The sequence below is a fragment of the Gopherus flavomarginatus genome, chromosome 11, assembly GCF_025201925.1.
Source record: "Gopherus flavomarginatus isolate rGopFla2 chromosome 11, rGopFla2.mat.asm, whole genome shotgun sequence".
Lineage (NCBI taxonomy): Eukaryota > Metazoa > Chordata > Testudines > Testudinidae > Gopherus > Gopherus flavomarginatus.
In genome coordinates this window covers 3,830,732-3,855,867 of record NC_066627.1, presented here as the reverse complement: position 1 = coordinate 3,855,867, position 25,136 = coordinate 3,830,732, and the positions used below count along the sequence as shown (strand labels likewise).

Genomic DNA, 25,136 nt, shown 5'->3' with positions numbered 1-25,136 from the left:
CCATCCATCTCCATCCCCCCGACCTCTATCCCCATCCACCCCATCTATCCCCATCCACTCCCTGTCTATCCCCATCCACTCCCTCCACCCATCCATCTCCATCCCCCCGACCTCTATCGCCGTCCACCCCCCCATCCATCCCCATCCACCCCCTCCATCTCCATACCCCCGACCTCTATCTATCGCCGTCCACGCCCCCATCCATCCCGATCCACCCCCTCCACCCATCCATCTCCATCCCCCCGACCTCTATCGCCGTCCACCCTCCCATCCATCTATCCCCATCCACCCCTTCCACCCATCCATCTCCATCCCCCCGACCTCTATCGCCGTCCACCCCCCCATCCATCTATCCCGATCCACCCCCTCCACCCATCCATCTCCATCCCCCTGACCTCTATCGCTGTACCCCCCTCTATCTATCTATCCCCACCCACCCCCTCTATCTATCTCCAACCACCTCCTATCTATCTATCTGTCTAACCCCATCCACCCCCTCTATCTATCTATCCCCATCCACCCCCTCTATCTATCTGTGTATCCCCATCCACCCCCCATCCATCCTTCTCCATCCCCCCAACCTCTATTTATCCCCATCCACCCCCTCTATCTGTCTCCAACCACCCCCTCTGTCTGTCTATCCATCCATCCATCCCAGGGTTTCTCAAACTGGGGTCACCGCTTGTGCAGGGAAAGCCCCTGGCGGGCCGGGCCAGTGTGTTCACCTGCCCCATCCGCAGGGCCGGCCGATCGCGGCTCCCACTGGCCGCGGTTTGCTGCTCTGGGACAATGGGGGCTGCTGGACGCTGCACGGGCCTAGGGACTTACTGGCCACCGCTTCCAGCAGCCCCCATTGGCCCAGAGCAGAGATCCGCGGCCAGTGGGAGCCGCGATCGGCCGGCCCTGTGGGCAGGGCAGGTAAACACACCGACCTGGCCCTCCAGGGGCTTTCCCTGCACAAGCAGTGACCCCAGTTTGAGAAATCCTGGGATAGACAGATAGAGGGGGTGAATGGGGATAGATAGATAGAGGGGGGATGGGGATAGATAGAGGGGGTGGATGGGGATAGATAGACGGGGTGTGTGGGGATAGATAGATAGATAGAGGGGGTGGATGGGGATAGACAGAGGGGGTGGGTGGGGATAGGCAGACAGCGGCTGTAATGGGATAGATGGGTGCAGGTAGGAGCAGGAGCTGCACGCAGGGCCACCACAGCTGCCACGGCTGCCGTTTCTCTACAGGGGGTGCTCTCCTAGTTAGCAGCAGTAGAAGGCTCTTACACTGTCACTCCCCCTGGCGGGTTCTCGCTCATGAAATGCCTGTTAGTCTGCTCACGGGGGAGGGAAAAGCATCACAATGTTTTCTTGTTAAATGTATTTTTTCTTGAATTCTTACCAATAATTTGAACAGAGAAGAATAGACAAAATTCTAAGAAGAAATCTGATTGGGCTGGAGCCCCCAGGGCAAATATACCAAAAGAATCATGATCCTCGACCTGCCGTCAAAGCGCCGGCCTGGAAAACCCGCCGGTTCCGACATACCGAGAGAAGTCGCTACACAAGAGATGGCTCCAATTTTCCACCTGGCCATTGCCTTTAAGGACCTTGTATTTTTTGACTGTCACAATATTGTGCAGTGTGAATTGTCGTATTATTTTTACGTAGGCAGATGATGAAATTTACTGTCTCTCTCTTTTTACAAAATTATGGACGAACAAGCCAGTAACAATTTTCCATTTTGGCCATTGCCTTTAATATTTGATTTATTGTCTGCCTCGTAAATGTTTTACAGCCAGGATTCTAATTTTGCAGCTATGTAGATTTATAATCTTATTTTCCAGCTATTTCTCATTTTTAAATAAAACAAGTTCTTCAGAAAAACCTGGTTAAATTTTCGCCACCTGGCCATTACCCTTAAGAGTATTTTTTTTTTTGTCTGCCACACAAATTGTTGCACTGCGTCTCTTCTGTTGCATACACTGATGCACCAACTTATCGTCTATTTTCTGCTTTACACAGTTCTCTACCAAAGCTGGTTAAATGTTTCAGTCTCACCGCTGTATTTCGCAAGTGAGCTGTATAGTGAGTCAGGGCTGATTTTTATTTATTTTGGGTACAGATAAACCCACTTGTTTCTTGTATTTATTTTATTTATTAATGGCCAGGCAAATACTTTGCACTGACACTCCCCACCTCAAGTTTCTGGGGCACAGATTTGCAACTTGATTTTCTCCCTAGTTCCTCGCCTTCAAATACTGTTGTACAGAACAAACAAGTGAACAAGCAAACCGAATAAAACTTCACTCCAAAAAGTTGGTGTCTTTTTTTCTGATCCAAACTTTGCCTTTAAGAAGCTTTCTAAAACAATCAGACAAACAAACCAACCCAGCAACACAAAGAGTCTGGACTGAGAATCAAGTCCAGCTTTTCTGGCTGTGGAACTTGTGAAAACTCGGCTTCCGATATTGCGTTTAAAAACATAACTACAAAAAAAAAAACTCTCTCGTGGTAGCTGGTTAAATGCTTTTGCCATTGCCTTTAAAAATCAGTTTAAATACAAGTATTTGGTGCCAAGACTCATGTTAATTTCTCCCATCCATTGACACACACGTTTCTTTTAGTCTTATTTCTCACCTTCTTTACAAAACTGAAACATATATATTAAAAAACTATCCAAAACGGCTGACAATCTTTCAGATTTAGTCATTGCCTTTAAGAATATATATCTAGATTTGTGTATATTTACCTGCCCCGTATCTCTTTTGTCATTCAGAAACACGGCTGGATTTGTCAGCCGAATACAGACGCACATTGTCTCTTTTAAGTCATATTTTTAAAAAACAATCATTTAAAACAATCTTGTGAGGAGGTAAAATGGTCATTACCTTTAAAATTTTTCTTTTTTGACAGCCATGCAAATATTTTGCATGGAGAATCCCAGCCACATAAACTCACATATTCATTTTCTCTCAATTTCTCATTTTTTTGTTTCACTCAGAACCACATTTTAGCAAACAGGGATTAAATGTTGCTGATTTTGCCCATTGCCTTTAAAAGACCTTTTTTTTAACCTCCACACACAAAAGCTTTGCTTACCGTAAAGCTTCATTTATCAGGTACTGCAAAAAGAACCGTGCAAAGGTTCCTTTTTCTACCCCAGGGGTGAAAAGAGAATTGATCACAGAAAGTTTAAACTCCTAGAAGAGAAAAGCGATGGGCAGCTGAGCCATCGCCTCAGAGTCTGATCTAACGGCCACTTCCTCCCTCCTCTAACAGGGCTCCAGCACCCTGAAGATCTTTTTCAGAACAGCCATGCAAAGACGTCTCAAGGGCACATCCCTTTAAGAGCCTTTTTTGACTGCCACACAAATATGGCCACCCCAGCTGCCTTAACCACTCTCCCCGTTGGCTGCTGGGTTCTTAAAGGCAATGGGGCTGGCGGGGGGCGCTCAGGGGAGGAGGGGCTCGTCGTCCAGGGCCTCGGCGGGGGGGGGAGGGCCGGGACTCAGCGAGGGGCAGTAGCAGCACGTCGTCCTCCCCCTCGGGGGAGGGGGGCAGGTTAGGGGGCTCCCCACGGCCCTCGGGAGAGGAGAAGAGGCACCCGCGGAGGGCCCCCATTACCCCCCTGGGCAGCCGCTGGGGGCCCGTGGGGGGCAGGGCCGTGGGGGGCTCTGGCCCAGGGGGCGGGACTTTCTGCGGCAGGGGCGGGGCCTCATCGGGCCCACCGGCTGCTCCCCCTTCCTCCTGGTTGGTAGCGTCCGGCAGGGGCTGGGCTGGGGGGGCGGCAGGGGGGCGGGCGGCAGGGGCGGAGCGGGGCAGCAGCCCCCAGCGGCGTAGGCGGCGCAGCAGGCGGCGCAGGGGGCGGGGGGGGCGGCGGGCCCGGCGCCCCCCCACCGGCTCGTGCTGGAGCAGATGGAGCAGAGACCGTAGATTCCCCAAAAGCGACGTCTACAACGAGAGGGGGCAGGGGGTCAGCATCAGCGGGAGGGGGTCCCCAGCTCGGGGACCCAGCGTGGGGCTCAGGGGCTGCCATGGGCCCCAGGCTCTCTGGGGGGGCTGTGGGGAGGGGCTCCCCAGCTCGGGGACCCAGCGTGGGGCTCAGGGGCTGCCATGGGCCCCAGGCTCTCTGGAGGGGCTGTGGGGAGGGGGTCCCCAGCTCGGGGACACAGCGTGGGGCTCAGGGGCTGCCATGGGCCCCAGGCTCTCTGGGGGGGCTGTGGGGAGGGGGGTCCCCAACTCAGGGACCCAGCGTGGGGCTCAGGGGCTGCCATGGGCCCCAGGCTCTCTGGGGGGGCTGTGGGGAGGGGGGTCCCCAACTCAGGGACCCAGCGTGGGGCTCAGGGGCTGCCATGGGCCCCAGGCTCTCTGGGGGGGCTGTGGGGAGGGGCTCCCCAGCTCGGGGACCCAGCGTGGGGCTCAGGGGCTGCCATGGGCCCCAGGCTCTCTGTGGGGAGGGGGTCACCACTCCTTGACTCAGGGCAGGTGGGTCGCTCAGTGGGGCTCAGGGTGTGGGCTCTCCGTGGAGCCAGGGCTGTGGTGGCTGCAGTGGGGGGGCTCAGTGGGGTGCAGGGTGGATGCGTCTCACCTGCCCGGGGCTTTCGGTGGGGAAGTCCTCGAGGGGTGGGACCAGCCCCTGTGCAATGAGCTGCCCGTAGGACGGTGGCGCCTCCTGCCGGACCAGCTGGGCATCGCTGCGGGACAGGGGGGCGAAGAGGCTGGGGGGGGGGGAGAGCATGAGATGGTGACCGCTGGGCTTTTCCCCCCAGCCCCCCTTCCCCACAAACCCAACCCCCCACAGCCCTGGGTTCATCTGCCCCAATCCCACCTCTCCCCATAGCCCCATCCCATCCACCTGATAGCTCCACCCCCATCCACCCCATCCTATAGCCCCACACTCTGCCCCTACAGCCTGGTCTGTTGTCCATAGCCCCACCCATCTCATAGCCCCCCCTCACCCCATAGCCCTACCCCCACCCATCTCCTAGCCCCACCTCCACCCAGGGCCCCACCCCCACCTGACTGCACACAGCATAGACCTGGCAGGCGAGGCCCCGCCCCATAGCCCCGCCCCACCCATCAACTAGCCCCACCCCCACCCAGGGCCCCACCCATCTCCTAGCCCCGCCCCACCCCAGGGCCCCACCCCACCTGTACTCCCGGCTGCGCACGGCGTAGAGGCGGCAGGTGCAGCCCAGCGCAATGACCAGCAGGAGGCCACAGACCAGGCTGCCGATGGCCGCGGCTGCCACCACCTTGCGGGGCAGAGTGTAGGGGCAGGAGGCCTCGTCGGAGGCATCAGCACAGTCGGGCTGCCCGTCGCAGCGCCAGGCCTCGTAGACGCAGCGCCCGTCCCCGCAGCGGAAGTTGCCGGGCTGGCAGCGCCAGCAGCCCCGCTCGTCCGCCCCATCCGGGCACAGCGTCTGGTAGTTGCAGCGGTCAGCGGGTGCGTAGCAGGGGCCCCCGGCGCCATCGTGGCAGGGGAAGCTCCCTTCCGGGCAGCCTGGGCAGTGCTCCTCGTCCGCCCCGTCTGGGCAGTGCCAGATGCCATCGCAGCGCTCCGCCTCACCATAGCACCGGGCCTCATCCCCCCGGCCGCAGGGCCGCTGCCAGGGCACGCAGAACCCACGCACATGGTAGGTGGCATTGAAGCCACGGCCCTGCAGGCCCTGCCAGGCCACCCATGCTCGGCTGGTGGGTGACTCCACCGCCACTGGCTGCCCGTTGCTGGCTGCATCCACGCGCCGCAGCAGCCGCGGCTCGGCCGACAGGTCTGGGTGATCCTCGTAGACCTCTAGGGAGTCGGTCGGAGCCAGGTCCAGCGTGGTGAAGAGCACAGTGAGGGGGCGGCTGTCGTGGGGGTCCAGGGCCCAGCGGCACCGGATGAGGGCTCCAGCGGGAACCCCAGGCCAGGCAGGTGGGGAGAAGACACCATAGAAATCATCCAGTGTCAGGTTACAAGATGGAGGTGAGGCAGAGAGGAGGGGACCTGCTGGGATGAGAGAAAGAGAGTGAGACAGGGACAGGCCTTTTATATTCTCCCACTTGTGAGGAAAAAAAACTTTTGTTCTTCTGTGCAAAATCACAGCAACAAGATGGAGTTTGTAGCCACCTGGGCAGGTCACATGTCCATGAATGATTCAGCTTTTTTCAGGCCGATACCATCGTTTACATGTTAGTTTGAACGTTCCCAGAAAAGCTCAGATGTGGATTGGCGTCTCCTACAGTCCATTGTCGGTTAAGTGTTTCTTGTCTGGGCACTTACTGAGAATAGTCCTTTCTCAGGAAACTGACCACATGCTTCACTGGGGCTACTTAGAATCAAAACACATTGAGATACAAGTACAGAGCCAACATTCATAACTTCAAATGCAAAAATGACACACACTTAGAGAAAGCACAATCATAACTAGCAAATTACAACCTTCCCATAGACCTCCTTTGTACAAGATTTGGTGCAACCCTAGGACCTTGGTTGCAACAATAATCTTTATGGTCACAGTTCATGTCAATAATGTCACAGGATGGTTGGGTCATATGGAGAGGGATGGATGGTTGGGTTGGGTTGTGTGGGGATGGATAGTTGGGTTGTGTGGGGGATGGACAGACAGTTGCGTTGTGTGGGGCTGGATGGACTGACGGATGGTTGGGTTGTGTGGGGGTGGATGGATGGTTGGGTCAGGCAGGTGGGGATGGATGAATGGTTGGTTGGGTCACGTAGGGATGGATGGATGGTTGGGTCACATCAGGTGGGGATGGATGGATGGTTGGGTCACGTTGGGTGGGGATGGATGGATGGTTGGGATGGGTTGTGCGGATGGATGGTTGGGTCGGGCAGGTGGAGATTCATGGATGGTTGGTTCGGACAGGTGGGGATGGATGGATGGTTGGGTAATGTCTGGTGGAGATGGATGGAAATAGATGGATGGTTGGGTCATGTCTGGTGGAGATGGATGGATGGTTGGGTCATGTCTGGTGGAGATGGATGGAAATGGATGGATGGTTGGGTCGAGCAGGTGGGGATGGATGGTTGGGTCCTGCAGGTGGGGATGGACGGTTGGGTCCTGCAGGTGGGGATGGACGGTTGGGTCCTGCAGGTGGTTGGGTCCTGCAGGTGGAGATGGACGGATGGTTGGGTTGTGTGGGGATGAATGGATGGTTGGTTGGGTCGGGCAGGTGGGGATGGATGGATGGCTGGGTCATGTCCGTTGGGTATTGATGGATGGTTGGGTCATGTCTGGTGGGGATGGATGGATGGTTGGGTTGGGCAGGAGGGGATGGATGGATGGATGGGTTGTGTGGGGATGGATGGATGGTTCGGCCATGTCCACTGGGGATGGATAGTTGGGTCAGGCATGTGGGGATGGATGGATGGTTGGGTCACGTCCGGTGGAGATGGATGGATGGTTCGGTCAGGCAGGTGGGGATGAATGGATGGTTGGATTGTGTGGGGATGGATGGATGCTTGGGTCACGTCCGGTGGGGATGGATGGTTGGGTCGGGCATGTGAGGATAGATGGATAGATGGGTCATGTCCAGTGGAGACGGATGGATGGTTGGGTCACGTCTGGTGGAGATGGATGGAAATGGATGGATGGTTGGGTCAGGCATGTGGGGATGGATGGATGGTTGGGTCACGTCCGGTGGAGACGGATGGATGGTTCGGTCAGGCAGGTGGGGATGAATGGATGGTTGGATTGTGTGGGGATGGATGGATGCTTGGGTCACATCCGGTGGGGATGGATGGTTGGGTCAGGCATGTGAGGATAGATGGGTCACGTCCAGTGGAGACGGATAGATGGTTGGGTCACGTCTGGTGGAGACGGATGGATGGTTTGGTCGGGCAGGTGGAGATGGATGGACGGTGGGGTCGGGTTGTCTGGGGATGGATGGATGATTGGATTGGGCTGTATGGGGATGGATGGTTGGGTCTGGCAGGTGGAGATGGATGGATGGTTGAGTCGGGTTGTGTGGGGATGGATGGTTCGGTCGGGACATGTGGGAATGGATGGATGATTGGGTTAGGTTGTGTGGGGATGGATGGACAGATGGTTGGGTCACGTCCAGTGGGGATGGACGGATAGTTGGCCATGTCCGGTGGGGATGGATGGATGGGTCGGGCAGATGGGGATAGATGGATGGTTGGGTCACATCCGGTGGGGATGGATGGATGGTTGGGTTGGGTCATGTGGGGATGGATGGTTGGGCCGCGCCATGTGGAAATGGATGGATGGTTGGGTCACATCCGGTGGGGATGGATGGATGGTTGGGTTGGGTCGTGTGGGGATGGATGGATGGTTGGGCCGGGCAGGTGGGGATGGATGGTTGGGCCATGTCTGGTGGGGATGGATGGTTGGGTTGGGCATGTGGGGATGGATGGATGTTGGGTTGTGTGGGGATGGATGGATGATTGGGTCATATCTGATGGGGATGGATGGATGATTGTGTTGGGTTGTGTGGATAGATGGTTGGGTCGTGTCCGGTGGAGATGGATGGATGGTTGGGTCGTGTTCGGTGGAGATGAAGGGATGGTTGAGTCGCATTGGGTGGAGGTGGATTGTTGGGTCGTGTTGAATGGAGGTGGATGGTTGGGTCAGGCAGGTGGGGATGGATGGATGGTTGGGTCATGTCTGGTGGACATGCACGGAAATAGATGGATGGTTGGGTCAGGCAGGTGGGGATGGATGGATGGTTGGGTCATGTCTGGTGGACATGCACGGAAATAGATGGATGGTTGGGTCAGGCAGGTGGGGATGGATGGATGGTTGGGTCATGTCTGGTGTAGATGCACGGAAATAGATGGATGGTTGGGTCAGGCAGGTGGGGATGGATGGATGGTTGGGTCACGTACGGTGGGGATGGATGGATAGTCGAGCAGCTGGGGATGGATGGATGGTTGGGTCACATCCGGTGGGGATGGTTGGGTTGGGTCGTGTGGGGATGGATGGTTGGACTGGGTCATGTGGAAATGGATGGATGGTTGGGTTGTGTGGGGATGGATGGATAGTTGGGTCGGGCAGGTGGGGATGGATGGTTGGGCCATGTCTGGTGGGGATGGATGGTTTGGTCGGGCATGTGGAGATGGATGGATGGTTGGATCATGTCTGGTGGAGATGGATGGAAATGGATGGTTGGTTGGGTAGGGAAGGTGGGGATAGATGGATGGTTGGGCGAGCAGGTGGGGATGGATGGTTGGGTTCTGCAGGTGGGGATGGATGGTTGGGTCCTGCAGGTGGGGATGGACGGATGGTTGGTTGGGTCGGGCAGGTAGGGATGGATGGATGGTTGGGTCGTGTCCGGTGGGGATGGATGGTTAGTTGGGTCGTGTCCGGTGGGGATGGATGGATGGTTGGGTCATGTCCGGTGGGGATGGATGGATGGTTGGGTCTGGTCACTTCCGGTGGAGATGGACGGATGGTTAGGTCACGTGCAGTGGGGATGGATGGATGGTTGGGTCACGTCTAGTGGAGATGGATGGATGGTTGGGTCATGTCCTGTGGAGATGGATGGTTGGGTCGGGCATGTGGTGATGGATGGATTGTTGGGTTGTGGGGGACAGATGGATGGTTCAGCGATGTCCGCTGGGGATGGATAGTTGGGTTAGGCATGTGGGGACGGATGGATGGTTGGGTCGTGTCCGGTGGGGATGGATGGATGGTAGGGCCATGTCTGGTGGGGATGGATGGATGGTTGGGTTGTGTGGGAATGGATGGATGCTTGGGTCACGTCCGGTGGGGATGAATGGTTGGGTCGGGCATGTGAGGATGGATGGATGGATGGATCATGTCCAGTGGAGACGGATGGATGGTTGGGTCATGTCTGGTGGAGACGGATGGATAGTTTGGTCGGGCAGGTGGGGATGGATGGATGGTGAGTCGGGAATTGGGGATGGATGGATGGTTGGGTCGGGCAAGTGGGCATGGATGGATGGTTGAGTCGGGTTGTGTGGGGATGGATGGTTCGGTCGGGACATGTGGGAATGGATGGATGATTAGGTCGGGTTGTGTGGGGATGGATGGATAGTTGTGTTGTGTGGGGATGGATGGACGGATGTTTGGGTTATGTCAGATGGGGATGGATGGTTGTGTTCGGTCAGGCAGGTGGAGATGGATGGATGGTTGGGTCACGTCCGGTGGGGATGGATGGATGGTTGGGTCATGTGCGGTGGGGATGGATGGATGGTTGGATCAGGCAGGTGGGGATGGACGGATGGCTGGGTTGTGTAGGGATGGATGGATGGTTCGTTGGGTCGAGCAGGTGGGGATGGATGGATGGTTGGGTCGTGTTGGGATGGATGGTTGGGTCGTGTCTGGTGGGGATGGATGGATGGTTGGGCCATGTCTGGTGGGGATGGATGGATGGTTGGGTCGGGCATGTGGGGATGGATGGATGGTTGGTTCACGCCCTGTGGAGACGGACGGATGGTTGGGTCATGTCCTGTGGGGATGAATGAATGGTTGGGTCATGTCCAGTGGGGATGGATGAATGGTTCGGTCGGGCATGTGGGGATGGATGGATGGTTGAGTTGTGTGGGGATGGATGGAAGGATGGGTCACATCTGGTAGAGATGGATGGATGGTTGGTTCATGTCTGGTGGGCATGGATGGATAGTTGGGTTGTGTGGGGATGGATGGATGGTTGGGTACATGTCCGGTGGGGATGGATGGATGTTTGGGTCATGTCCGGTGGGGATGGATCATTGGGTTGGGCAGGTGAGGATGGATAGATGGTTGTGTGGGCAGGTGGGGATGGATGGATGGTTGGGCTATGTCCAGTGGGGATAGATGGATGGTTGGGTCGGGCATGTGGGGATGGATGTATGGTTGGGTCACGTCCTGTGGGGATCGAGGGATGGTTGGGTCGGGCATGTGGGGACGGATGGATGGATAGATGGCTCCCAACCAGTGGAGATGGATGGATGGTTGGGTCACGTCTGGTAGAGACAGATGGATGGTTTGGTAGGGCAGGTGGGGATGGATGGATGGTTGGGTGATGTTCGGTGGGGACGGATGGATGGTTGGGTTGGGGAGGTGCGGATGGATGGATGGTTGGGTCGGACAGGTGATGGATGGATAGTTGGGTCACGTCCGGCGGAGACGGATGGATGGTTGGGTCAGGAAGGTGAGAATGGATGGATGTTTGGGTCAGGCAGGTGGAGATGGATGGATGGTTGGGTTGTGTGGGGATGGATGGATGGTTGGGTCATGTCCGGTGGGGATGGATGGATGGTTGGGTCGGGCATGTGGGGATGGATGGATGGTTGGGTCGGGCATGTGGGGATGGATGGATGGTTGGGTTGTGTGGGGATGGATGGTTGGGTCATGTCCGGTGAGGATGGATGGTGGGTCATGTCCGGTGGAGATGGATGGATGGTTGGGTCTGGCATGTGGGGATGGATGGATGGTTGGGTCAGGTATGTGAGGATGGATGGATGGTTGGGTCATGTCCAGTGGGGATGGATGAATGGTTCGGTCGGCCATTTGGGGATGTATGGATGGTTGGGTTGTGTGGGGATGGATGGAAGGATGGGTCACATCTGGTAGAGATGGATGGATGGTTGGGTCACGTCTGGTGGGGATGGATGGATGGTTGGGTTGTGTGTGGATGGATGGATGGTTGGGTATATGTCCGGTGGGGATGGATCATTCGGTTGGGCAGGAGGGGATGGATAGATGGTTAGGTGGGCAGGTGGGGATGGATGGATGGTTGGTCCATGTCCTGTGGGGATGGATGGATGGTTGGGTCACGTCCTGTGGGGACGGATGGATGGTTGGGTCACATCCTGTGGGGACGGATGGATGGTTGGGTCACATCCTGTGGGGACGGATGGATGGTTGGGTTGTGTGGGAATGGATGGATGCTTGGGTCACGTCCGGTGGGGATGAATGGTTGGGTCAGACATGTGAGGATGGATGGATGGATGGGTCATGTCCAGTGGAGACGGATGGATGGTTGGGTCATGTCTGGTGGAGACGGATGGATGGTTTGGTCGGGCAGGTGGGGATGGATGGATGGTGAGTCGGGCAAGTGGGGATGGATGGATGGTTGGGTCGGGCAAGTGGGGATGGATGGATGGTTGAGTTGTGTGGGGATGGATGGAAGGATGGGTCACATCTGGTAGAGATGGATGGATGGTTGGTTCATGTCTGGTGGGCATGGATGGATAGTTGGGTTGTGTGGGGATGGATGGATGGTTGGGTACATGTCCGGTGGGGATGGATGGATGTTTGGGTCATGTCCGGTGGGGATGGATCATTGGGTTGGGCAGGTGAGGATGGATAGATGGTTGTGTGGGCAGGTGGGGATGGATGGATGGTTGGGCTATGTCCAGTGGGGATAGATGGATGGTTGGGTCGGGCATGTGGGGATGGATGTATGGTTGGGTCACGTCCTGTGGGGATCGAGGGATGGTTGGGTCGGGCATGTGGGGACGGATGGATGGATAGATGGCTCCCAACCAGTGGAGATGGATGGATGGTTGGGTCACGTCTGGTAGAGACAGATGGATGGTTTGGTAGGGCAGGTGGGGATGGATGGATGGTTGGGTGATGTTCGGTGGGGACGGATGGATGGTTGGGTTGGGGAGGTGCGGATGGATGGATGGTTGGGTCGGACAGGTGATGGATGGATAGTTGGGTCACGTCCGGCGGAGACGGATGGATGGTTGGGTCAGGAAGGTGAGAATGGATGGATGTTTGGGTCAGGCAGGTGGAGATGGATGGATGGTTGGGTTGTGTGGGGATGGATGGATGGTTGGGTCATGTCCGGTGGGGATGGATGGATGGTTGGGTCGGGCATGTGGGGATGGATGGATGGTTGGGTCGGGCATGTGGGGATGGATGGATGGTTGGGTTGTGTGGGGATGGATGGTTGGGTCATGTCCGGTGAGGATGGATGGTGGGTCATGTCCGGTGGAGATGGATGGATGGTTGGGTCTGGCATGTGGGGATGGATGGATGGTTGGGTCAGGTATGTGAGGATGGATGGATGGTTGGGTCATGTCCAGTGGGGATGGATGAATGGTTCGGTCGGCCATTTGGGGATGTATGGATGGTTGGGTTGTGTGGGGATGGATGGAAGGATGGGTCACATCTGGTAGAGATGGATGGATGGTTGGGTCACGTCTGGTGGGGATGGATGGATGGTTGGGTTGTGTGTGGATGGATGGATGGTTGGGTATATGTCCGGTGGGGATGGATCATTCGGTTGGGCAGGAGGGGATGGATAGATGGTTAGGTGGGCAGGTGGGGATGGATGGATGGTTGGTCCATGTCCTGTGGGGATGGATGGATGGTTGGGTCACGTCCTGTGGGGACGGATGGATGGTTGGGTCACATCCTGTGGGGACGGATGGATGGTTGGGTCACATCCTGTGGGGACGGATGGATGGTTGGGTTGTGTGGGAATGGATGGATGCTTGGGTCACGTCCGGTGGGGATGAATGGTTGGGTCAGACATGTGAGGATGGATGGATGGATGGGTCATGTCCAGTGGAGACGGATGGATGGTTGGGTCATGTCTGGTGGAGACGGATGGATGGTTTGGTCGGGCAGGTGGGGATGGATGGATGGTGAGTCGGGCAAGTGGGGATGGATGGATGGTTGGGTCGGGCAAGTGGGGATGGATGGATGGTTGTGTCAGGTTGTGTGGGGATGGATGGTTCGGTCGGGACATGTAGGAATGGATGGATGATTGGGTCGAGTTGTGTGGGGATGGATGGACAGATGTTTGGGTTATGTCAGGTGGGGATGGATGGTTGTGTTTGGTCAGGCAGGTGGGGATGGATGGATGGTTGGGTCACGTCTGGTGGGGATGGATGGATGGCTGGGTCATGTGCGGTGGGGATGGATGGATGGTTGGGTGAGGCAGGTGGGGATGGACGGATGGCTGGGTTGTGTGGGGATAGATGGATGGTTCGTTGGGTCGAGCAGGTGGGGATGGATGGATGGTTGGGTCGTGTTGGGATGGATGATTGGGTCGTGTCTGGTGGGGATGGATGGATGGTTGGGCCATGTCTGGTGAGGATGGATGGATGGTTGGGCCATGTCTGGTGAGGATGGATGGATGGTTGGGTCGGGCATGTGGGGATGGATGGATGGTTGGTTCACGTCCTGTGGAGACGGACGGATGGTTGGGTCATGTCCTGTGGGGATGAATGAATGGTTGGGTCATGTCCAGTGGGGATGGATGAATGGTTCGGTCGGGCATGTGGGGATGGATGGATGGTTGAGTTGTGTGGGGATGGATGGAAGGATGGGTCACATCTGGTAGAGATGGATGGATGGTTGGTTCATGTCTGGTGGGCATGGATGGATAGTTGGGTTGTGTGGGGATGGATGGATGGTTGGGTACATGTCCGGTGGGGATGGATGGATGTTTGTGTCATGTCCGGTGGGGATGGATCATTGGGTTGGGCAGGTGAGGATGGATAGATGGTTGTGTGGGCAGGTGGGGATGGATGGATGGTTGGGCTATGTCCGGTGGGGATAGATGGATGGTTGGGTCGGGCATGTGGGGATGGATGGATGGTTGGGTCACGTCCTGTGGGGATGGAGGGATGGTTGGGTCAGGCATGTGGGGATGGAGGGATGCTTGAGTTGTGTGGAGATGGATGGAAGGATGGGTTACGTCTGGTAGAGATGGATGGATGGTTGGGTCATGGCTGGTGGGGATGGATGGATGGTTGGGGCGGGCATGTGGGGATGGATGGATGCTTGGGTTGTGTGGAGATGGATGGAAGGATGGGTTACGTCTGGTAGAGATGGATGGATGGTTGGGTCATGGCTGGTGGGGATGGATGGATGGTTGGGCCGGGCAGGTGGAGATGGATGGATGGTTGGGCCATGTCCGGTGGGGATGGATGGATGGATGGCTGGGGCGGGCATGTGGGGATGGATGGATGGTGGGGTTACGTCCTGTGCAGACGGATGGATGGTTGGATCACGTCCTGTGGAGACAGATGGATGGGTGGGTTGGGTATGTGGGGATGGATGGATGGTTGGGTTGTGTGGGATGGTTGGGTCGGGCATGTGGGGATGGATGGATGGTTGGGTCGTGTGGGGATGGATGGATGGTTGGGTCATGTCCGGTGGGGATGGATGGATGGTTGGGTCGGGCATGTGGGGATTGATGGATGGTTGAGTCACGTGCTGTGGAGACGGATGGATGGTTGGGTCACATCCTGTGGGGATGGATGGATGGTTGGGTCTGGCATGTGGGGATGGATGGATGGTTGGGTTGTGTGGGGATGGATGGAAAGATGGGTCACGTCTGGTGGAGATGGATGGATGGTCTGGTCACGTCTGGTGGAGATGGATGGATGATTGGGTCGGGCATGTGGGAATGGATGGATGGTTGGGTCATGTCCGCTAGGGATGGATGGTGGGGTCGGGTATGTGGGGATGGATGGATGGTTGGTCACGTCTGGTGGAGACGGATGGTTGGGTCACGTCTGGTGGAGACGGATGGATGGTTGGGTCGGGCAGGTGGGGATGGATGGATGTTAGGTCACTTCCGGTGGAGATGGATGGATTGTTGGGTCAGGCAGGTGGGGATGGATGGATGGTTGGTTTGTGTGGGGATGGATGGATGGTTGGGTCGTGTGGGGATGGATGGATGGTTGGGTTGGGCTGGGAAGGTGGGGATGGATGGACGAATGTTTGGGTCGGGCAGGTGGGGACGGATGGATGGTTGGGTCGCGTGGGGATGGATGGATGGTTGGGTCATGTCCGGTGGGGATGGATGGATGGTTGGGTTGGGCAGGTGGGGATGGATGGACGAATGTTTGGGTCGGGCAGGTGGGGACGGATGGATGGCTGGGTTACGTCTTGTGGATACGGATGGATGGTTATGTCGGGCAGGTGAGGATGGATGAATGGTTGGGTCGGGCAGGTGGGGATGGATGGATGGGTCACGGTCGGTGGATACGGATGGATGGTTGGGTCGGGACGGTGGAGATTGATGAATGGTTGTGTCGAGGAGGTGGGATGGATGGATGGTTTCGTTATGTCCTGTGGATACAGATGGATGGTTGGGTTGGGCAGGTGGGGATGGATGAATGGTTGGGTCATGTCCGGTGGAGATGGAGGGATGGTTGTGTCAGGCAGGTGGGGATGGATGGATGTTTGGGTTTCGTGGGGATGGATAGATGGTTGGGTCGTGTCCGGTGGGAATGGATGGTTGGGTCATGTCCGTTGGGGATGGATGGATGGTTGGGCCGGGCAGGTGGGGATGGATGGATGGTTGGGCAATGTCCTGTGGGGATGGATGGATGGTTGGGGCGGGCATGTGGGGATGGATGGATAGTGGGGTTACGTACTGTGCAGACGGAGGATGGTTGGGTCACGTCTTGTGCAGACGGATGGTTGGGTGGGTTGGGTATGTGGGGATGGATGGATGGTTGGGTTGTGTGGGATAGATGGTTGGGTCGGGCATGTGGGGATGGATGGATGGTTGGGTCTTGTGGGGATGGATGGATGATTGGGTCGGGCAGGTGGGGATGGATGGATGGTTTGGTTACGTCCGGTGGATACAGATGGATGGTTGGGTTGGGCAGGTGGGGATGGATGAATGGTTGGGTCGGGCAGGTGGGGATGGATGGATGGGTCACGGTCGGTGGATACGGATGGATGGTTGGGTCGGGACGGTGGAGATTGATGAATGGTTGTGTCGAGGAGGTGGGATGGATGGATGGTTTCGTTATGTCCTGTGGATACAGATGGATGGTTGGGTTGGGCAGGTGGGGATGGATGAATGGTTGGGTCATGTCCGGTGGAGATGGAGGGATGGTTGTGTCAGGCAGGTGGGGATGGATGGATGTTTGGGTTTCGTGGGGATGGATAGATGGTTGGGTCGTGTCCGGTGGGAATGGATGGTTGGGTCATGTCCGTTGGGGATGGATGGATGGTTGGGCCGGGCAGGTGGGGATGGATGGATGGTTGGGCAATGTCCTGTGGGGATGGATGGATGGTTGGGGCGGGCATGTGGGGATGGATGGATAGTGGGGTTACGTACTGTGCAGACGGAGGATGGTTGGGTCACGTCTTGTGCAGACGGATGGTTGGGTGGGTTGGGTATGTGGGGATGGATGGATGGTTGGGTTGTGTGGGATAGATGGTTGGGTCGGGCATGTGGGGATGGATGGATGGTTGGGTCTTGTGGGGATGGATGGATGATTGGGTCGGGCAGGTGGGGATGGATGGATGGTTTGGTTACGTCCGGTGGATACAGATGGATGGTTGGGTCGGGCAGGTGGGGATGGATGAATGGTTGGGTCATGTCCAGTGGAGATGGAGGGATGGTTGTGTCAAGCAGGTGGGGATGGATGGATGTTTGGGTTGTGTGGGGATGGATAGATGGTTGGGTCGTGTCCGGTGGGAATGGATGGTTGGGTCGTGTCCGTTGGGGATGGATGGATGGTTGGGCCGGGCAGGTGGGGATGGATGGATGGTTGGGCAATGTCCGGTGGGGATGGATAGATGGTTGGGGCAGGCATGTGGGGATGGATGGATGGTGGGGTTACGTCCTGTGCAGACGGATGGATGGTTGGGTCACGTCTTGTGCAGACGGATGGTTGGGTGGGTTGGGTATGTGGTGATGGATGGATGGTTGGGTTGTGTGGGATAGATGGTTGGGTCGGGCATGTGGGGATGGATGGATGGTTGGGTCGTGTGGGGATGGATGGATGGTTGGGTCATGTCCGGTGGGGATGGATGGATGGTTGGATCGGGCATGTGGGGATGGATGGATGGATGGAGGGGTCGGGCATGTGGGGATGGATGGTTGGTTGGGTCATGTGCTGTGGAGACGGATGGATGGTTGGGTTACATCCTGTGGGGATGGATGGATGGTTGGGTCTGGCATGTGGGGATGGATGGATGGTTGGATTGTGTTGGGATTGATGGAAGCATGGGTTACGTCTGGTGGAGATGGATGGATGGTTGGGTCATGTCTGGTGGGGATGGATGGATGGTTGGGTCGGGCATGTGGGGATGGATGGATGGTGGAGTTACGTCCTGTGGAGACGGATGGATGGTTGGGTCACGTCTTGTGCAGACGGATGGTTGGGTGGGTTGGGTATGTGGGGATGGATGGATGGTTGAGTTGTGTGGGATAGATGGTTGGGTCGGGCATGTGGGGATGGATGGATGGTTGGGTCGTGTGGGGATGGATGGATGGTTGGGTCATGTCCGGTGGGGATGGATGGATGGTTGGATCGGGCATGTGGGGATGGATGGATGGATGGAGGGGTCGGGCATGTGGGGATGGATGGTTGGTTGGGTCATGTGCTGTGGAGACGGATGGATGGTTGGGTTACATCCTGTGGGGATGGATGGATGGTTGGGTCTGGCATGTGGGGATGGATGGATGGTTGGATTGTGTTGGGATTGATGGAAGCATGGGTTACGTCTGGTGGAGATGGATGGATGGTTGGGTCATGTCTGGTGGGGATGGATGGATGGTTGGGTCGGGCATGTGGGGATGGATGGATGGTGGAGTTACGTCCTGTGGAGACGGATGGATGGTTGGGTCACGTCTTGTGCAGACGGATGGTTGGGTGGGTTGGGTATGTGGGGATGGATGGATGGTTGAGTTGTGTGGGATAGATGGTTGGGTCGGGCATGTGGGGATGGATGGATGGTTTGGTTACGTCCGGTGGATACAGATGGATGGTTGGGTCGGGCAGGTGGGGATGGATGAATGGTTGGGTCATGTCCGGTGGAGATGGAGGGATGGTTGTGTCAGGCAGGTGGGGATGGATGGATGTTTGGGTTGTGTGGGGATGGATAGATGTTTGGGTTGTGTCCAGTGGGAATGGATGGTTGGGTCATGTCCGTTGGGGATGGATGGATGGATGGTTGGGCCGGGCAGGTGGGGATGGATGGATGGTTGGGCAATGTCCAGTGGGGATGGATGGATGGTTGGGGCAGGCATGTGGGGATGGATGGATGGTGGGGTTACGTCCTGTGCAGACGGATGGATGGTTGGGTCACGTCTTGTGCAGACGGATGGTTGGGTGGGTTGGGTATGTGGGGATGGATGGATGGTTGGGTTGTGTGGGATAGATGGTTGGGTTGGGCATGTGGGGATGGATGGATGGTTGGGTCGTGTGGGGATGGATGGATGGTTGGGTCATGTCCGGTGGGGATGGATGGATGGTTGGGTCGGTCATGTGGGGATGGATGGATGGATGGAGGGGTCGGGCATGTGGGGATGGATGGATGGATGGAGGGGTCGGGCATGTGGGGATGGATGGTTGGTTGGGTCACGTGCTGTGGAGACGGATGGATGGTTGGGTTACATCCTGTGGGGATGGATGGATGGTTGGGTCTGGCATGTGGGGATGGATGGATGTTTGGGTTGTGTGAGGATGGATGGAAGCATGGGTTACGTCTGGTGGAGATGGATGGATGGTTGGGTCATGTCCGGTGGGGATGGATGGATGGATGGTTGGGTCGGGCATGTGGGGATGGATGGATGGTTGGGTTGTGTGGGATGGATAGTTGGGTTGGGCAGGTGAGTATGGATGGATGGTTGGGTCGAGTCACATCCAGTGGAGATGGATGGTTGATTGGGTCTGGCAGGTGGGGATGGATGGATGGCTGGGTCACATCCGGTGAAGATGGATGGATGGTTGTGTTTGGCAGGTGGGGATGGATGGATGGTTGGTTTGTGTGGGATGGATGGTTGGGTTGGGCAGGTGGGGATGGATGGATGGCTGGTTTGTGTCGCACATGGATGAGCGGAAGGGGCACAGTGGGGTGGAGAGACAGACTGACCACTTGTGCTCCCTCTCCGAGATGCAATCCCCGCCCCATTCTCCTGCCGGGCCCCACCTCTCTTGTAGCGGAGCTGGAATCCTTCTGCCAGCGTCCAGCTGCGCCCGTAGCTCAGGGTGACATTGGTGCCCCTGTATTCCAGGGGGGCGGGGAGCTGGGTGCCACAGAGGGCCTGGTTGGGGTAGGAGTGAGCCCACACGTAGAGTTTGGCGTCCCCACATGCCAGCTGGAACCGCTCAAACCTGTAAAAGGAGACAGGGGATGGGCACGGGGCCTGTCCCCTCTGGGGTGTTGGTTCCCACCAGGCCCCAGGACGGGGACTGGCTGGCTCAGGGGGGCAGGGACTGGGGCCTTTCCCCTCCAAGGGCTGCCGGCTCCCTTCCAGACAGAAGGCGGGGGAGGGGAGGGAGGTTAATTGGGATAATTACTAGTTTTGCTCTTCTCTGGGGAGGGGCAGGATGTTGACAGGATAGGGCAGAATGTGGTGGCTGGTTGAGTGAGGAGAGGACTGAGGGGGTGGGGGGCAGGAGGCGGGAGGCAGAGAGGGTGGTTGGGGAGGACCGAGGGGGTGGAGCAGGGGGCAGTGGTGAGGGAGGGCTGAGGAGGTGGGGGTGGGGCAGGAGGCAGTGGTCAGAGGGGGTAGTCGAGGAGGACTGTGGGGGTAGGGTGGGGCAGGAGGCGGGGGGCAGAGGGAGTGGTCGGGAAGGACTGTGGGGTGGGGGTGGGGCAGGAGGCGGGGGCAGAGGGGGTGGTCAGGGAGGACTCAGGGGGTGGAGGGGTCAGGGGGTGGGGGGCAGATGGGGTGGTCGGGGAGGACTGAGGGGGTGGAGGGGTCAGCATGCAGGGGGCAGAGGGGGTGGTAGAGGAGGACTGAGGGGGTGGGGGATCAGGAGGCGGGAGGTAGAGGGAGTAGTCGGGGAGGACTGAGGGGGTGGGGGGGTTAGGATGCGGGGGGAACAGGGGGTGGTAGAGGAGGACTGAGGGGGTGGGGGGATCAGGAGGCGGGAGGCAGAGGGAGTAGTTGGGGAGGACTGAGGGGTTGGGGGGGTCATGAAGTGGGGGGCAGAGGGGGTGGTCGAGGAGGACTGACGGGGTGGGGGGAGTCAGGAGGCGGGAGGCAGAGGGAATAGTTGGGGAGGACTGAGGGGGTGGAGGGGTCAGGAGGTGGGGAGCAGAGGGGGTGGTCGGGGAGAACTGAGGGGGTGGGGCAGGAGATGGGGGGCAGAGGGGGTGGTCGGGGAAGGACTGAGGGGGTGGGGGGAGTCAGGAAGTGGGGGCAGAGGGGGTGGTAGAGGAGGACTGAGGGGGTGGGGGGAGTCAGGAGGCGGGAGGCAGAAGGGGTGGTCGGGGAGGACTGAGGGGGTGGGGGGGTCAGGAGGTGGGGGGCAGAGGGGGTGGTCGGGGAAGGACTGAGGGGGTGGGGGGAGTCAGGAGGTGGGGGCAGAGGGGGTGGTAGAGGAGGACTGAGGGGGTGGGGGGAGTCAGGAGGTGGGAGGCAGAGGGGTGGTAGAGGAGGACTGAGGGGGTGGGGGGGTCAGGAGGTGGGGGGCAGAGGGGGTGGTAGAGGAGGACTGAGGGGGTGTGGGGAGTCAGGAGGTGGGGGGCAGAGGGAGTAGTTGGGGAGGACTGAGGGGGTGGGGGGGTCAGGAGGTGGGGGGCAGAGGGAGTGGTAGAGGAGGACTGAGGGGGGTGGGGGGAGTCAGGAGGTGGGGGGGCAGAGGGGGTGGTAGAGGAGGACTGAGGGGGTGGGGGGAGTCAGGAGGTGGGGGGCAGAGGGAGTAGTTGGGGAGGACTGAGGGGGTGGGGGGTCAGGAGGTGGGGGGCAGAGGGCTATGTGGGGTCTCTCACCTGATGGTCACCACGTCCTCAGGGCCCCCCAGGATGACCCAGGTGCAGTTGCCGGGCAGGATGCGGCCGTGCCGGGAGGGGAAGCTGCGAATCACCCCCTGGCTCTCCCCCCGCACCTCCAGGGGTGCACGGCAGGTGGCTGGGGAGGAGCGGGGGGGATGCAGAGGTCAGCGATGGACCCCCTCCATGTCCCCCTCCCCTACACCCAGCCCCCCAAGCACAGTGCTACCCCACCCCGAGAGCCCAAATCCCCACCCCGCCCTTCCCCCTCTCCCGCCGGCCCCCCGGCCCCCCAACCCTGCCCTTCCCCCTCTCCCGCGGGCCCCCCACCCCCCAATCCCTGCACTTCCCCCTCTCCTGCCGGCCCCCCTGCCCCCATCCCACCCCTTCCCCCTCTCCCCCCATCCCATCCCTTCCCCCTCCCCGCACCAGTCCCCGAACTGTTGTCCTCCCCCCCACTCTCTCCACCCCAGAGAACCCTCCTCTCACACTCGGCCTCAACCCCCCCACACTCACCCGAGTCTCTCTCAGTGTAGGAAGCAGCTTCTAGGGGGGGAAATAAACTGGCATAAGAAGAAAAAGTGGGGATCCCAGGGCAGGGTTGGGGGGGAGGGGGCTGCAGGTCGGGAGTGAGGGGCACCAGGAAGGCTGGGGGGGGCTGGGCTGGCAGGGGGCTGTGGGTCAGGAGTGAGGGGCACCGGCAGGCCTGGGGGGGCAGGGGCTGCGGATCGGGAGTGAGGGGCACCAGCAGGATGGGGGGGCAGGGCTGGGCTGGCAGGGGGCTGCGGGTCGGGAGTGAGGGGCACCGGCAGGATGGGGGGCAGGGGCTGCGGATCGGGAGTGAGGGGCACCGGCAGGGCTGGGGGGCAGGGGCTGCGGGTCGGGAGTGAGGGGCACCGGCAGGGCTGGGGGGCAGGGGCTGCGGGTCGGGAGTGAGGGGCACCGGCAGGGCTGGGGGGGCAGGGGCTGCGGGTCGGGAGTGAGGGGCACTGGCAGGCCTGGGGGGGCAGGGGCTGCGGATCGGGAGTGAGGGGCACCGGCAGGATGGGGGGCAGGGGGCTGCGGGTCGGGAGTGAGGGGCACCGGCAGGATGGGGGGCAGGGGCTGCGGGTCGGGAGTGAGGGGCACCGGCAGGCCTGGGGGGGCAGGGGCTGCGGATCGGGAGTGAGGGGCACCGGCAGGATGGGGGGCAGGGGGCTGCGGGTCGGGAGTGAGGGGCACCGGCAGGCCTGGGGGGGCAGGGGCTGCAGGTCGGGAGTGAGGGGCACCGGCAGGCCTGGGGGGGCAGGGGCTGCGGATCGGGAGTGAGGGGCACCGGCAGGATGGGGGGCAGGGGGCTGTGGGTCGGGAGTGAGGGGCACCGGCAGGATGGGGGGCAGGGGCTGTGGGTCGGGAGTGAGGGGCACCGGCAGGATGGGGGGCAGGGGCTGCGGGTCGGGAGTGAGGGGCACCGGCAGGCCTGGGGGGGCAGGGGCTGTGGGTCGGGAGTGAGGGGCACCGGCAGGATGGGGGGGCAGGGGGGGCAGGGGCTGCGGATCGGGAGTGAGGGGCACCGGCAGGATGGGGGGCAGGGGCTGCGGGTCGGGAGTGAGGGGCACCGGCAGGCCTGGGGGGGCAGGGGCTGTGGGTCGGGAGTGAGGGGCACCGGCAGGCCTGGGGGGGCAGGGGCTGTGGGTCGGGAGTGAGGGGCACCGGCAGGATGGGGGGGCAGGGGGGGCAGGGGCTGCGGATCGGGAGTGAGGGGCGCCGGCATCTCTTACCCCAGACGAGTCCAAGCAGCAGGATCCAGGCGGCCCCGAGCGGTGACATTTTCAGGGTGGGGGGTCCCGGTTCCGTTTTGCCCCCAGAGGTGGGGGAGGGTCGCTGGGCGGATTCCCCTCCCCCCTAGCACCCGCACATCTCCCGCGCCCCTCGAGTTCCCCGCGCCCGGCTCTGGAGGGCCCCGATCCCCCGACTTCCGCCCGGGGGGGGGGCGGGGATTCGTGTGGGGGGGTCGGTCCTTCACCCCCTCCCACAGCCGGGCTGGTTCCTTCCCTCCTTCCGCCCCCCCCCGGTCCGTTTCGCTCCCGAGCCTAGGACCCCCCCCCCGGTCCGTTTCGCTCCCGAGCCTAGAACCCCCCCCCGGTCCGTTTCGCTCCCGAGCCTAGAACCCCCCGCCCCTCGCGCGTCTCCTTCGCTGGTAACTTTGTTTCCTTCTTTCGCTTCCTGGCTTGGAACTTTCCGGGTCACGTGAGCCCCTGTGCTCCCCCCCCCTTCGGGCACCTCCCCTTAACCCTCCCGTGCCCGCGCCCAGGGGCCCCCGTTCGGGGGGGCACGTCTGTGTCGGTCGCCAGGAGAGTGTAGCGCAGCCGGGGGGGGGGGCTGTCCCCCCTCCTCCATAGCCAATGACGCCCCTGGCTCCTGGCCCTGTAACTCGCCCCTCCCCCTCGCGGCGTTGGGTCTCGGGGTTCAAGCGGGAGGGGCCCTGGGCAAAGGCTCTGTGCTCACCCCCGCCCCGGCAGGGCGCTGCTGCGCCTTTAAGAGACTCCTGGCTGGGGGGGCTCAGAGCGGCGCTGCTCCCACTGTGCTCCATTTCCTGTTTACACGGACTCCGGGCTCCTGCTCTGCGCCGCCTAGTGGCCGCCTGAACAGTGGCTGGAAATGTTCATAACTAACATTGCGGGGGGGCTGGGGGGCAGGAACTGCAGTACCGGCCCTTTAAGAGCCTGCTATTGTGGAGTCCCACAATTGTGGCACCGGCCCTTTAAGAGCCCTGGTTTTTTTAATTGGGGGGGGGGGGGTCCCAGAATTGTGGTACCGGCCCTTTAAGAACCAACTTCCCTCCCATCTCCATCCTATAGCCTCTGGCGCCACCTAGTGGCAGGAGGGGGAGATGGGGGCACCAGGATGGATTGCCCCCATCACTCCATGCGCTCCCCATTCCCCACCCCCACTGGCTCTAATTCAACCCCCCCCCCCCACTGTCTGTCCTTTCATGCTGCTAAATAAAACAGCCAAGGTCCCTGGCCTGGTTGGGGCGGGGGGTGCTGCCAGCCAGCCAGGACTGGGAGGGGAGTGAGGGCTAGTGGTTAGAGCGGCGGCTAGGAGCCAAGACTCCTGGGTTCTATCGCTGGCTCTGGTAGTGGAGCTGGGTCTAGTGGTTTGGGGCCGGGGCTGGGAGCCAGGACTCCTGGGTTCCCTGTCTGACCCCAGCTGGGGTCGAGGCCTCGTTTAGCTAAATCAGAGGTGGCTGATTCAGCAGCCACAGGATCAAACAGCCAGAGGAACAAACTGATGGTGGGAAATGTGCTGATGAGAGAGACCCACATCCTGCCCCACAGCCCCCACCCCCGCCTGCACCAGCCCCCTCAGTCTGCCTGTCTTCAGCCACCACCCATATCTCCCTGGCTCCTCTGTAAGATCACCGCCCAGCCACCCCCTGATCTATTCCCCAAACGCTCCAGATTCACGCCCCCAGATCTATCCCCTGAAACACCCTGGATCCACCCCAGACACTCCCTAATCTATCCTCTCA

At 59.6% G+C, this 25,136-nt stretch overlaps 2 protein-coding genes across 4 annotated transcripts; one reads left to right on the top strand and one right to left on the bottom strand.

Annotated features, from left to right (window-relative positions):
- Positions 1-1,357: 1,357 nt before the first annotated feature.
- On the bottom strand, positions 1,358-24,119 carry LRP10 (LDL receptor related protein 10). The gene is given in 8 exon segments (XM_050918898.1): positions 1,358-3,490; positions 3,492-3,947; positions 4,585-4,714; positions 5,148-5,988; positions 19,832-20,016; positions 21,623-21,761; positions 22,139-22,168; positions 23,383-24,119. Coding segments are annotated over 8 exon segments (1,872 nt in total). The 5' UTR covers positions 23,432-24,119; the 3' UTR covers positions 1,358-3,448.
- On the top strand, positions 6,920-19,825 carry LOC127031895 (uncharacterized). Of its 3 annotated transcripts, XM_050918897.1 has the most exons (7): positions 9,735-9,849; positions 12,520-12,582; positions 16,040-16,220; positions 16,489-16,551; positions 16,735-16,978; positions 18,867-19,046; positions 19,643-19,825. In XM_050918897.1, the coding sequence occupies exons 1-7, from the start codon at positions 9,761-9,763 to the stop codon at positions 19,735-19,737; spliced, it is 915 nt and encodes a 304-aa protein (XP_050774854.1). In that variant the 5' UTR covers positions 9,735-9,760; the 3' UTR covers positions 19,738-19,825. The 3 variants fall into 3 exon arrangements, 1 of the variants encoding a protein (XP_050774854.1); XR_007768595.1 differs by lacking the exons at positions 9,735-9,849; positions 12,520-12,582; positions 16,489-16,551; positions 16,735-16,978; positions 18,867-19,046 and adding exons at positions 15,696-15,758; positions 16,552-16,582; positions 17,184-17,278; positions 18,661-18,713 and having other exon boundaries at positions 16,040-16,252; XR_007768594.1 differs by lacking the exons at positions 9,735-9,849; positions 12,520-12,582; positions 16,040-16,220; ... (2 more) ...; positions 18,867-19,046; positions 19,643-19,825 and adding exons at positions 6,920-7,066; positions 7,111-7,670; positions 9,017-9,034.
- Positions 24,120-25,136: the final 1,017 nt, after the last annotated feature.